Source organism: Epinephelus lanceolatus, chromosome 18 (assembly GCF_041903045.1).
Source record: "Epinephelus lanceolatus isolate andai-2023 chromosome 18, ASM4190304v1, whole genome shotgun sequence".
NCBI lineage: Eukaryota > Metazoa > Chordata > Actinopteri > Perciformes > Serranidae > Epinephelus > Epinephelus lanceolatus.
In genome coordinates this window covers 26,182,445-26,196,683 of record NC_135751.1, presented here as the reverse complement: position 1 = coordinate 26,196,683, position 14,239 = coordinate 26,182,445, and the positions used below count along the sequence as shown (strand labels likewise).

At 43.3% G+C, this 14,239-nt stretch overlaps 2 protein-coding genes across 2 annotated transcripts in view; both read right to left on the bottom strand.

The window, feature by feature from the left end:
• The window catches only part of tbc1d16 (TBC1 domain family, member 16), a 38,412-nt gene extending 37,809 nt beyond the window's left edge, over window positions 1-603 (bottom strand). The window contains exon 1 of the mRNA XM_033643754.2: window positions 463-603. The gene's annotated coding sequence lies outside the window, so the exon portion shown is untranslated. The remainder of the gene's footprint in view (window positions 1-462) is intronic.
• Window positions 604-1,541: 938 nt separating this feature from the next.
• On the bottom strand, window positions 1,542-14,239 carry gaa (alpha glucosidase). The gene is made up of 19 exons (XM_033645876.2): window positions 13,593-14,239; window positions 11,526-11,677; window positions 10,998-11,163; window positions 9,708-9,804; window positions 9,451-9,570; window positions 9,195-9,313; window positions 8,797-8,928; window positions 8,521-8,631; window positions 8,315-8,428; window positions 8,062-8,146; window positions 7,728-7,845; window positions 6,625-6,758; window positions 5,770-5,921; window positions 5,403-5,551; window positions 5,159-5,300; window positions 4,875-4,973; window positions 3,169-3,333; window positions 2,115-2,267; window positions 1,542-1,924 (listed from the first exon to the last, which is right to left on the bottom strand). Exons 1-19 carry the CDS (start codon window positions 14,094-14,096, stop codon window positions 1,859-1,861), a joined length of 2,778 nt encoding a protein of 925 aa, XP_033501767.2. The 5' UTR covers window positions 14,097-14,239; the 3' UTR covers window positions 1,542-1,858.

The following is a 14,239-nucleotide window of genomic DNA, read 5'->3' as shown; positions in this document are numbered from 1 at the left end:
GGTGGCCTCTGGCTGTCCTGGCTGGGGGTGAAATGCCTCCATACAGTAGCAGCCAGTGTAGCAGAGGCGTGCCATGATGTCGGGGGCTCCATCAGCCACACTGACCGGCAGCATCCATCCGCCTGACAGGAGCAGAGGGGAGGATGGGACATGTTTTTTTGCCACCACAGCACTATTTACACACAGGCCCACACTCATGCATGTGTGTCTTTCTGGCCCGAGCAGCTATCCGTACCGTCTTGAGCATAAATATTTTAGTTTAGCTGCCTACCGGCCGAAACGCTTTGCTAGTTACACTCCACGTTAACGAGCAACTTTAAAGTTTGTTTTAGCTAGCAGGAGGCGACAGGGTGACATTATCCGCTCGCACCGGAGAGATGTGTCCTCCTTGGCTGTTGGCATACACCTGTTTCAGCAGGAGAAATGAATGAAGAGCAGAAACGGGGGCCAAGCGGCTCTCACCTTCAGTCCCGCCGCAGAAGTCTACAGCCCGTGTCGGACATCCATCTCAGCGGGCAGCCGGGGACCGAGCAGCGTGTACCGGCGTCGTTTCACCGCCCTTTTCCCCAAATTTAGCTCAGCTGTTACGGACTGTAGTCTTATTTGTATCCCTGTGTTTTCCGACAGTGACACCACACGTTTGACTGCTGCTCTTCCCGCAGCAAAAATGACACTTCCGGTTTGGACTTTCAAAGTAAAGTGTTCCATTCGACAACGACGGTGCTGACAATTTTAAGACAATTTGCGGCGCTTTAATTTTTCAGCTAAACTCATCTTACTTCCTTTAATTACTTGATCGTGTGTCTAACTTGACTCATCAGCTCAAGACCAATCCCCCAAATTCCGCTGCTTCCGGAACGTCAAAGGCTTTTTCTGTCATACAAACCGGGAATTTTAGATTTCAAATTGGTAACACGGATTGACATCAGGGCATGAATGCACTTAAAGATATAAAGAAATCTATTTTACATCAACCAAAGTCATCATCAGACCCAGCCTACCTTAAAAATCTGACCCTCTTTCATCACAAGTGACGTTTTAAAGGTCACGGGCAGAAGCTTGCATGCAGTTGGTCCATCATCAGGACCACAGCTGGAGTCAGAGCATCTGCTCACACCGCTGCTGGATGCTTAAAACCTGCTTTACTAATAAATCATGTATCCCCTTTCTAAGTTATTACCACACAATTTACTGCCTGCACACTATAAATTGAGTTGTTTTGAATTTGTTGTAAAATTGGCTTGGGGATAGATTAAAAGAAAAAGAAATAATACCTTGTACAATTCACACTCATCCCCTAAAAACCCTATGATGACGCTCAAGTGAATACAGCAGCAGTGTCCTTCATAATACATAAGACATAACACTTTCATGTGTATTATGATGATAAAAACTAATGGCACAAGTTGGTGTAATGGATTTCATTTCTGAAATGGCATCACACAGTATCTTAGGAGAATCATAGCAAACAATAAAGAAATAAAACCTTCTGATGAGCGCTCAAATGCAGTGCTTCAGACAATTGTGTTTTTTATTCACTCTTTATTTATTAACATATACAAACATTATTTAAAAAAATACACACATTACATTGTTTTTCTTTAGTCTGGCATTTAGCAGCAAATGTTACCTGAAGAAAACCTGATTCACATTTTCAAAAACCTAAGTACAAACTTCTACTTCCCAGTTTGGACAAAAAGGCAGAGCAAGCAGAAGGAGTGTCTTTGGGCTATGGGTGGCTGGGACTGCTGAGGGAAATCAGCCGGTGTCAGTGCAGAAAAATGCGTCTGATCTTTTTAGCAGCAGTGAAAAAAATGCAAAGGCTTGCTATGATTCTTGGGTAATGAAGTTCAGTGCATCAGAGAGCCCACTGGACTTTGAACACCTCTGACATGGGCAAGGCCAGGCTGGTCACTGTCAAAACCTGAGGGAAGGGAGAGACGTTTATATTCTTTGGCACAAAGACAGCGGGCAGTAGACGTGATGAGTACAAAGAGAGAACACACGGCAAATACATACAAAGGAGGAAACAGACAGGCTTATATGTGGTATGATATTATCTTTCTGAGGAAGACAAACATAAATGAAGGAGTGCTGAGTCACACAGAACTCACCTTGGTGTCACTGCGGTACGTAAAATCCCTGACTTTGTCCCCATTGGCTAACACATACAAGGGTGGTGAGGGCACCCCGAACACCTGCAGCCCTCCCAGCACCAGACCATCCAGGGCCCCATTCAGTCTGAAGGGATCACTCACCACCTGAGACTGATGAAGACATTTAGGGACCATTTATGTTTTTGTCTTAATACACAAGGACAAGCTACTGTTGAGGTTTTTCAGCATTTGAAGGGACAGTTCATCCAGAAATCCAAATTACATATTTTGCCTCTTACCTGTAGTGCTATTTATCAGTCAAATTTGTTTTGGTGTGAGTTGTTGAGTGTTGGAGATATCGGCTGTAGAGGTGTCTGCCTTCTCTCCAATATAATGGAACAAGATGGCACTCGGCTTGTGGTGCTCAAAGCGCCAAAAAATACATTTGAAAAACTCCTACATCCACTGAATGTATCACCGTGTATCTACTACTAGCTCACCTAGTACCGCTGAGCTAGCTAACGTTACAGCTCAGCAGAGAAGGATGCCGTTACTGTTTACATCTTGTGCTGTCGCAAGTACAATCCTCTTGTCCATGAGTAGATGCACGCTTCCTCCTGTGCGGTGATATGATTGGTGGGTGTAGTTTGTTACAAAGAAAATAGTTCCCACATGAAACTGCTCACAACAAGGTCTGTGGATAATCTTGAGTAACCGGTTCATGATTTCTGGAAAGAGACGTTGTTGTTGAGTTTTTCAAATGTATTTTTTTTTGGCGCTTTCAGCACCACAAGCCGAGTGCCATCTAGTTTTATTATAGTAGAGAGGAGGCAGACATCTCTGCAGCTGATATCTCCAACACCTGGCACCTCACACCAAAACGATCTAGATTGATTAACTGCACTACAGGTGAGAGGCATAATGTGTATTTTTAGTTTGGGGTTGAACTGTCCCTTTAAACAAAACTGAATCATCCAGTAAAGACACTTTTGAATCAAGTAGTAGTGCAGTAAAATGCAAAACACCACCTCATCAGTGTTCCCAATGCAAATACCACTCGCCTCCTCCCTACCTGTCCAGCAATGAAGATAATGTAACAATAATTTCCCATTTCAAAGGTGTCCAGACTGTCCCCGTCATCCCAGAACAAGTCGCCCCAGGCCCAGCCGCCCGCTGACAGAGCCACCGTCAAGAAGAAAGGGTTCTTGCGTGAGGCTGCGGTTGTCAAAGCAGGTTCCTTCACGAGAAAAGGCAGATCAAAGAAAACATGATGAAATCATACAAAATGCACTCCTCTCTTCTTAGTGTTTTGGCTTGTTTTCAGCTTTAAGACGTCAGTCAGGATGTCATGACAGTTATAGTTCAACACAACATTTGATTATGCACGTCCATGACACAGCCATGTTATTGATATCTAAGGTTACTGCTTAAATAAAGGGGTGACAAGTATGCTTGCACAGTGGCTAAAAAAAGCTACTAGAATTTAATCTACAATATATATCAACTGGGCCAAAATTTCAATCTTCTGCCAAGGTGCTGCATAGATTACAGTATCAAACAAAGCCTGACACCATGTTCACACTGGACATGGAAGTGTACTGATATGTCAGTTGTTGCTTGGCCATTCACACCAGAATAGCATTTCTCCATGCCAGCAAGCGATTCTGCTTCTCAGTTCTTTACTGATCACACATAGAGCTCTATCTCTGTCTGCCTGTGTGCCTTTGTGTCTGCTTGTCTCGTACAAACTGACAAACATGTGGAATAAGTAAGCAGGGGATGCATATTTCATGATTTCTAAGAATCAGATCATTTATATCATATCTAAAAATCCTTTAAATGGTTCATAATAGATTATCTGTGTTTTCTTGTTAGATTCACTCGTTGCTCAAGGAAAAAATAGACCAGAAGCCGTAACTACTGCTGCAGATCACAGAAGAAGCGGATCGAGAGAGTGTCACCCCTCTTGCTTCCTCTCTCAAAGTCAGACCAAACTGTTAATAATCTAGGCAGCGCTGATCAAATATAAACCAAGATTCTTGCGTTGCCTATTTCTCACTTGAAATGTTTCCAGAAACTAATTTTTCGCTCACTGTATAGCTGTAATTCAATATTGTTTGTCACCAGCAGACCACCATATTGTTTGATGTGTCAAAACTGGCATGCTTGCATTACGTCACCCACCAGCGGGAGAGTTTTTTGGTCCGGTGCAGCGCAGTGTATTCTGGTAATTGAAGGTTTTCTTCGTCTTACATAAAAGCAAATGCGGCAGCCCTTTTTCTCTAGTCTTATAGCATTAATTTAAAGTATATGTGTCTTTCTACTGCATAGACAGCCCATTTTTATAAAAACGTCATATTGAAAAGTGAAAAATGGCCACCAAAAGGAAGCTGGCAGTCCTCCATGAAAATTCGGTACGCTTTTTCAGTGCTTTCACGTTCAGTGTGAACCTGCCATAACAGCACAAACTGATGTACTACACTAGTGGCAGCAAACTGTAATATCTGAATGAACAGTTCTCCAAACACTGGTACACACTGCTTGTTGATTTTACAAAGACCTCCTCAAACATGATTCAGCTAAACAGAAGCAGGAATTATAAGAAGGAACTCTAAGTACTTGATTCACCTGTTTGAATTATGTATTGTTGGTTCCCCCCAATCTTCAAATATTTTATTAATAATTCATCCCCCACATTTTGTCTCCTGCTGAACCAAAAATGACACAGAAAGTGCGAAGATCAGCAGAATGAGCTGCATGTTGGCAGCATACACCCACCTGCTGGGGGATAATGTGTCCTTCTCTCACATGGATGTTGATGGTGTCCAGAGGGGCGGGCAGGAGCAGGTACTGACCCTTACTGTAGAAAGGCTGACCCTAGAGAGCAAAACACAGATGACCAGAACCCAAAGGGAAACAGGGGAACACTTCAGTCATGTGTTACCACAGAAAGCATCAAACATGGTGACTCAAATATGATTGAAGTTTGCCATGAACTTTGGTTTAAAGCTTATATATGCCAGCGGTGCTGTGATACTATGATATAGGGTTGAGCGACTCACATTGTGCAGGCTGTACCAAGTGCCAGGGGGCAGGTAAGCAGCCAGCTCTACTGCCCCTTGCTCTAACACTGGGCTAATGAGGAGTGAACTCCCCCACAGAAACTGACGGTCTATGGTCTGACAGTTAGGGTCAGCAGGAAACCTAAGAGGGACGGACAGATGAATGTTAAGGAAAGTGAAGCATGTGTTGTCCAAATCATTTCATTTACATGGGACTATAGAGGAGAGAGGACAGGACACATACTCCATGAAGAGAGGTCTGGCCACAGTGTCAGCAGACGTGTGTGCATGATGAAAGAGTGTGTAGAGGAACGGGAGGAGGGAGTAACGAAGGTTCAGAGCACTCCGCATGGCTGCCTGGGCCTTCCGTCCAAATACATAGGGCTCCTGAGGCTGAGGGACACATTGAAACACACAGACAATGACGGGATATAGAGTTACCTCAATTCATAATACATGAAACAGATGGACTGCTCTAGACGCAGTGGAAAAAACAAAGGGCAGACACCTACATCCTAAAAAACAAATGACTCAGTGAATCACACAGGTTAGCAAACGGATACAACTGTACAAGTACACAGACAAACACACAAACAGTGTCTCTGTCTCACAGTGTTCAGGTTGTCATTGTGGTTTCTCATGAATGGGTAGAAGGCCCCGAGCTGCATCCAGCGCACACACAGCTCCTCAGTGGTGTTTCCTTCAAAGCCACAGATGTCTGCCCCCACCAGGGGCACCCCGAACAGGTTGAACTGCAGCACCGCTAGGAGGGGGACAGGTGCAAAAGGTCAGTCTGAAACCATTAAATGATCTACCGTAAAATTTGGAATATAAGTCGCACTGGCATATAAGTCGCAGTCTATTTATTAAGGTCTCAAACAGGGAAAACAAGGTTTTATATTATATTTGTTAATAAAAACATTATACAAGTTATTCCTACACTGTTTCCCTTTATTTTTTAATTTGAAACACATTCAAAACACAATAACCTCTTAAGCCGCTTTGGTTACTTTTCAGATTGCAATTTTCCAAACAACCTCTTCAGGAAATAAAATTAAAACAACATCTGAGCCATAAAAATGAGTTTAAATTAAGGTTAAACTTCTTTTTTCTTTTTTTTTTTTCATGCATGTCTCTGTGACAATATGGCAGCTTGTTCACTGGCCGGCTATGATGTCCGTCACAAATCTTTAGCTACGTAACGCCATCTTGTGGGTCAAATTACCTATGTCAGCATTTACCTTGGTCTATAGGTCGCACCGGTCTATAACCCGCACCCAACTTTTTAGATGAAAAAAAAAGGGAAAAAAAAGTGCAACTTATACACCGAATTTTACGGTAATTGGTCAAAGTGTGGTCTCTGGCCAATATCCCACTGAATATTCACATGCATTCAGACGTCTGTGACAATGTTTGAACATATAAAACAGCACAGAATTAACTTTTCAGAAGCTAAAGCTCCTCACCTGGGATGGAGAATCGAAGCTGCTCCCAGTCGCTCCTGACGTCTCCTGTCCACACTCCAGAGAAGCGTCCGATGCCAGGGAAAGAGCAACGAGACAGGACGAAGGGTCTCTTCTCTCGTACTTTCACAAGAGCACTGCAGACGGCAACCGACCCCGGGATGTAAACAGCACACAGAGCAAATAACAATAAAAGAACAACTTGGTCAATATATGCTGTATACTCAACTCAAAATTGAAACTGTTCTCACAGACGGTCTGTACTTCTACATCTTTTACGATTTTAAAAACACCCAATAAACACACTGGCAACGACACAAGAGCAATTTAAATTTCAATGAGCTGAACCATTTCTTAATACCACTACTTAATACCACTACTTACACTAAGCTACGCTAAGCTTTTAAGCTTGACAGGAAGGTAAAAACATGCATGACTACCCTGTCAAAAGACTTTTTTTCTTACAATAGTGTGTTATCACTGTGCTGTAGCGCTGCTGGCTTTCATAAAATAGATGCTAATTGCTAACAAATCATTACTTAATTTTATTCTGCTACTCCCCCTGAAATAACACTACCCCTGCAAAACTAGCTCTGCAAACTGCATGTGATCAGTGCATGGTCTAACCCACTGGTTCCCAACTTGGGGGTCCCAACCCGTTCTTGGGGGTCGCCAACGCTTCACAGTGGTTGACAAAGCCTTCTTGATTTTAAAGGGTGTAAGAAAGCATTTCATTCATTTCTGTGGCAAAATTAAATGAAATTGCTATCTTTAAAGTTTAGGATATGATTCAAGATATAAACTGGGAGGAGAAAACTGAGTTTGACCAAAAAAAAAGAAGCCTAATTATATATGATCGTTAAAACTTTAAGAAATTGTAATGTGCAAAATTCACGAGAAATAATCTTCTTGACATCCACTGAATTTGCTCGTTTGACACAAACTTCCTGCAGTTATTGCACACACTATTTGGGTTAATTGTACAGTTTATTAGCTGTTATGTACGTGTATTGTTGTGAACTGAATATAAAATATGTCACTTAGTCGGACTAAATGACAGAAAAAAGAGTCCCCTAAGGAAGAAGATTGGGAACCACTGGTCTAACCTGTGCGTGGCATAGGCTTCTGTCAGTCCGTACATATTGTGCAGGTTGTAGTGAGTGGACAGCTTCTGCTGAGCCGACATGCAAAGAGTTCCCGAGTTCAACTGGCCTCCAACCACCCCTGTTAATGTGACAGTCAGAGAGACACACAGGCTTCAAATGTATGCAACTTATGTAGCGGTGAACAGATCAGTTATGCATTTATAGTCATTTACACAGCATCTTGCACAATAGCCACATATGTGCTTTAATGTGTAGACCAACTATAAATGTAAAACCAATAATGTTTGTATGCCTTTAAATGCTAGTAATGCATGACGCTGATTCAAGCACTTACTGGGCGTGTAGGGTGGGTGCTCAAGATCATTGTCAGGACAGCCCTCCACTGAGCCCTGCACAAAACTGGCTGGTTCATTCATATCCTGGGTGAAGTATGGCAGAATAACAACAGAGGATAAGTTATTCTATGTGTGGTTTTTAGGTGAACACAACACAACCTCTCATGTGCATGAAAACCTGACATACCTGATGTCATAGTGTTTGTGTCAGTGGCTAAATGACCTGTGCTCTGTGTGGGTGTCAATACTCACAATCCACAGACCGTCCACAGGAACTTTAGAATGAAAATCTCTGATGCAGTCCTCCCACCAGCATCTGGTCTCTGGGTTGGTGAAGTCAGGGAAGGCTGTTGGGCCCGGCCAAACCTAGACACACAGTATGGAAGTGTGCAAAATGTGCATGACGTACACACAACACAATGGGACAACACAACGCATGACAGAAAAAGAAGGCTAACCTTCCCTATCAGTACGTGTCCTGTGGCATTTTTAATAAAGACGTCTCGTTTCAGTCCATCATCAAAAGGCGAGTAAGTTCCAGGAGGGCTGGTGCTGCTGATCCCCGGGTCCTTACACAGAAGCAGGAGAGCGCCACTCAGTCACAAGTTAAGAGAGTTTTGCTGCCATCTACTGCTCATTTAGAGAATTACAACATCTTAGACCCAACTAAAACAACTGACAGTTCAATCAGCATCATCAGTCGGAGAGGTCTTTTAAACTTAAAGATGTCGCACCAGGATAAGGATGTACTTCATGCCTCCCTTATGGAATTCCTCCACCATCTCTGGGAGGTCCCCAAATCGCCAGGGGTCAAAGGTGAACACCCTGCGCTTATTTGCATAGTCCAGATCATTCCACTGCACATCCTGGTGAGGAAAAAAGTAAAATAATCTCAACTGGATGTCAGTATTGTCTACTGCTGATGACAGCTGAGGGTGTCTCAGAAAATTTTAACATCAGTGAATACTAGTTGGACTTTTGTCAAAATAAATACTGGCAATTTTCACACATTGACAGATTTCTTAATATAGTAAAAGTTGTACACAATAAATGCACATATGTGAGAAAAAAAAATTCTGTAAGCTGCTATAATTACTTCCATTTTACAGAGCTTTGTGAGTGCTTTGTTTACCATGGGGAATTCTGCATCGTGCATGCGCTGTGCCACACGCCGGGTTGTCTTAGTGGTCGTGTAACCCCAGCGACACAGATGAAAGCCCAACGACCAATAGGGAGGCATCATGGGATACCCTGGGGATAGATGAATGGCAACAGGAAAACGCATAAACACACTCTTTATCAGGTTGCCTCGGCACTCCTTCAAATATACAGCACACACAGTGACAAGCTTTTACAGGTAACTGAATGTCATCGCTGCTAAGACGTACCAATGACCTGGAGGTACTGTCGTATTACGCTTTGAGGGTCAGGACCCAAGAAAACGTACAGGTCCAGGACTCCACCGATCGCCACCCAGGTGAGAGCAGGGGTCGGCTGCAACGTCACCTCTGCAGAGACATTTGGAAAGGCATTCAGAAAAAATAAGCATTCTCATATGCTAGTTAAAATCATTCTGTAATGAAAATAATGACAAAAATTACACTGGGATGCTGCATGTGTCTTATTGGAAAAGATAGCCTGGTACCGATTGCATTGCTGTTGAGAAGGAAAACTCCATGTGCCAAGCCGTCGTCCTCCTGTACTATGTAGAATGGGTGGGAGCCGTAGAGGTTAGCATTAGCCTGTAGAGAAAGACAAGTGTTAACATTTAGACTTGAACACACAACAGGAAAGAGGTAGAAATGACCAAAATGTGACTGTTCTGCAGATACAGCTCGATTAAAAATGTTGTAGGTCCAAATTTTTTTCTACTCTGGCTACAGTATGAAATCATAGCATGTCAGATTTGTTTCTACAGTCATCTGCTCCAGGCACGCTACTGCAAGTGTTTACAACACATAGCCAACAATGCTAAATGAAGCTACATGCTAGCGTCAGGAAAACATCTAAACTTGGGTGCAGATATTTTAGATTTTCCCCTGATTTCGGATCAGTTTCCGTCTGGAAGACGTTGGGTTGTCCATCCATTCATCCATTTTCATCTGCTTATACAGGGCCAGGTCGCGGGGGCAGCAGGCCATGCAAAGCACCCCAGACGTCCCTCTCCCCAGCAACACTTTCCAGCTCCTCCTGCTGGACCCCAAGGCGTTCCCAGGTCAGATGAGATATGTAATCCCTGCAGCGTGTTCTGGGTCTACCCCTGGGCCTCCTACCAGTGGGACGTGCCTGAAACCCCTCTAACAGGAGGCACCCAGTTTGGCATCCTCGAACCACCTCAACGGACACCTTTCGACGCAAAGGAGCAGCAGCTCTTCTCCGAGCTCCCTCTGGATGTCCGACAACATCTAAACTTGGGTGCAGATGTTGTCGATTTTTCCCCGATTTTAGATCAGTTTCCTGCTGGAACGTGTTGGGTTGTGCTTGGAGGATTTTAATGGTGATTTTTCACAGTAAAAAGTGCCACTTTTCTCTGTTACAGTCATTCTCCTGGCTAAAAAGATGGTACAGAGACGCCGGAAAACAGAAGACCCGGAAACACTGACCAATCGGAGCAGATTGGGCTTCTTCAGGGGGGAGTATTTCAGACAGAGGGTGAATAGAGGTGTTCCAGCACAGACAGTTTGAGGAAAATAAAATGTTTGAACATTAAAGCATGTAAACATGTTCTAGTAGAAACCTTAAATACAACTATGAACTTAAAAAAGGAGTACGAGTTTTAAGTTTTGATTTATGTAGGCTTTGAAGACTGGAAGAGGTTAAACTATCCATTTCACCAAGACAGAGAAACATAAACAATTTGTGCAGCATGACCCTTCTGATTTTCCCTTTAGAGGGGTTATGAAACTGAGGTTGGGAGCAACTGCAATAGACTCACATGTGGCGCCGTGTCTCGGTTCCACAGTGTCAGAGAAGTCCAGTTAAGGTCCAGGAGGAGGGAGGTGTAATGCTCCCCAAGGCCAGACACAAGGGGAGAGGCCAGTGCGGTGGACAGCTGCAGGTACTGGTCAGCAAACAGCAGCGGAGCTACCGTGGTATTCACACTGGACAGGCGGGACACAGAGAACAAACAATGATGCACTTCATGATGATCATGATTAAGACAATCGTCACACCACCGGTCATTTTGCGCAGTTGTGTTATCCGTGACTAATAAGATAAAATCAGACAAGAGAAATGTTCGTGCTCCAGATGCTCAGTATAAAATTGAAATAAATACTGTATATGTCTTTGCCTATATTTTTGTATTAATGCATTATTGCACCTGAACTTTTATCAATGGACGGCACAAGCTGACTAAATACGAGTCAGTACATGTCAGATATTGATGGACATAAGTAAGACTATATAGATGCCATCCATATCATGCATGCTGTATAGACTGAAACCGAGACGAACTACTCACATCACCCTTCCATTAGACTTTCGCCGCACTATGAGGCCAAATGGGTCAGAATGGTATTCAGTGGTGTAGAGGGCTTCTTGGGTGTCAGCTTTGCTCTCAGGAACACCAGCTGGGAGTTTCACCTCGTATCGCTGAGACGATGGGTCCTTTAACTTTAGAGAAAACAAGCGTCAATTTTTTAACCAGCACTTGCAAAGCACACCTAATAAACAGTGTTTAAAGAGCAGTAAGTGTGATCTTATACATACAGATTTTTAGTGAGTCATTCACACATATTTTCAAACAAAACCACTGCAAAACCCCAGCAAGTTTCACATTAAGATATTCAGATCTTCATTTTCTACATGAACATAATAAATCACTGAGAAAGACGTTTACTGGAGAAATCCAAGTATATACTAATTAAAGACTCCATCATACCCTGTTTCCTAGGCTTTTGTGACAAAGTTAGCAAACGTAAATCAGCATCAAACAACCATTACAAATGTTTGATTATCTGTAAACCATAATATTTCATGTTTCTGTTGAGCCGTTTCATGGATAATAAACTCACTTAAATTATCAGTATGTACAACACAAAAGACATTAGGACTCACTGTCCAGCTCTCCAAAATTACACAGCTCACGCAATCTGTTTTCCTCCCAGATATTTTTGAATCTGCCAACCTAAATAGCGAGAGGAAGACATACACTCACCGGCCACTTTATTAGGTACACCTGTTCAACTGCTTGTTAACGCAAATAGCTAATTAGCCAATCACATGGCAGCAACTCAATGCATTAGGCATGTAGACATGGTCAAGACGATCATGATGCGGAAGACAGGTGATTTAAGTGACTTTGAATGTGTCTGAGTATTTTAGAAACTGCTGATCTACTGGGATTTTCACACACAACCATTTCTAGTATTTTTTTTAACTAGATAGAATTTATACACATTGTTTTTATTTATATTCATTATTTTATTATGCTACATTTTTGCACTGTGGTCACTGACTGAGAAACATAATTTCATTCTCTTGTGTATGAAAATGCACAGTGAAAATGACAATAAAAAACCTTGAACCTTGAGCCTATAGAGGATGGTCTGAAAAAGGGAAAATATCCAGTGAGCAGCAGTTCTCTGGGTGAAAATGCCCTGTTGATGCCAGAGGTCAGAGGAGAATGGCCAGACTGGTTCAAGATGATAGAAAGGCAACAGTAACTCAAATAACCACTGGTTACAACCAAGGTCTGCAGAAGACCATCTCTGAACCAACAACACGTCCAACCTTGAAGCAGATGGGCTACAGCAGCAGAAGACCACACCAGGTGCCACTCCTGTCAGCTAACAACAGGAAACTGAGGCTACAATTCACACAGGCTCACCAAAACTGGACAATAGAAGATTGGACAAATGTTGCCTGGTCTGATTTTTGCTCCAACATGAAAGCATGGATCCCTCCTGCCTTGTATCAACGGTTCAGGCTGGTGGTGGTGGTGTAATGGTGTGGGGGATATTTTCTTGGCACACTTTGGGCCCCTTAGTACCAACTGAGCATGGTTTAAACACCACAGCCTACCTGAGTATTGTTGCTGACCGTGTCCATCCGTTTATGACCACAGTGTACCCATCTTCTGATGGCTACTTCCAGCAGGATAACGCACCATGTCACAAAGCTCAAATCATCTCAACATGACAATGAGTCCACTGTATTCCAGTGGCCTCCACAGTCACCAGATCTCAAACCAATAGAGCACCTTTGGGATGTGGTGGAACGGGAGATTCACATCATGGATGTGCAGCCGACAAATCTGCAGCAACTGTGTGATGCTATCATGTCAGTATGGATCCAAATCTCTGGGGAATGTTTCCATCACCTTGTTGAATCTATGCCACCATGAATTGAGTCAGCTCTGAAGACAAAAGGGGTCAGACCCAGTACTAGCAAGGTGTACCTAATAAAGTGCCCGCTGAGTGTGTTTTGCTCTTGCAATACATTTCCCATTCAAACTACATTACAGTCACCCATACTTCATACACAAATCAACAGGTTGCAGTGGAAAAGCAGAGTATTGGGTACTCACAGTGATGTGTAAGCAGCCTGCAGTCTCTTCTATGATTTCTAGGTGCAGAGTGGAGATATCTCTGGGGAGATATGAGGGGGTTGCACGAGTCAGGGTAGCCTCCTGGCCTCGCCTGGTGGGAGTGAGGGGACCCATTTCGTAGCCAGGGTACAAAGTGGGGTAGAAGCACGTAGGTGGTCCTGCAGAGTTAGGCAGTGGGACATAGCAGCATCCCCTCTCCTCACACTCTGCCTGGCTGAGCACCCTGTCCCTGGCACAGTCAAACCTACTCTCTGGAGCCATGGTGCATTTACTGTCTCTAGAAATATCAGTGTCTGTGGAGCTTTCTGGGTGGACAACATTGTTCTGTAGTGTTACTGTATTATTAACAAGTCTTTCATGTGCTTTGGTTTTACTTTGCATGGCACTGACTGATCTAACCACTCTGGTCTCATGGTTAGACAAGCACAAACATGTTAGGTTGAGGAGGAGCACGGCTACAGCTACATTAGTCGACAGACCCATAGCCTCGTCAGAGATGCTATGTCAGATTAAAGGGCATTTAAGGCGAGCTCTGCATAAACATACACTCCTTACCGTGCTAATGATGTAAATATTCAATAAAAGAGTACGGTTTACTTACTACAGACAGTCGACATGAACATATA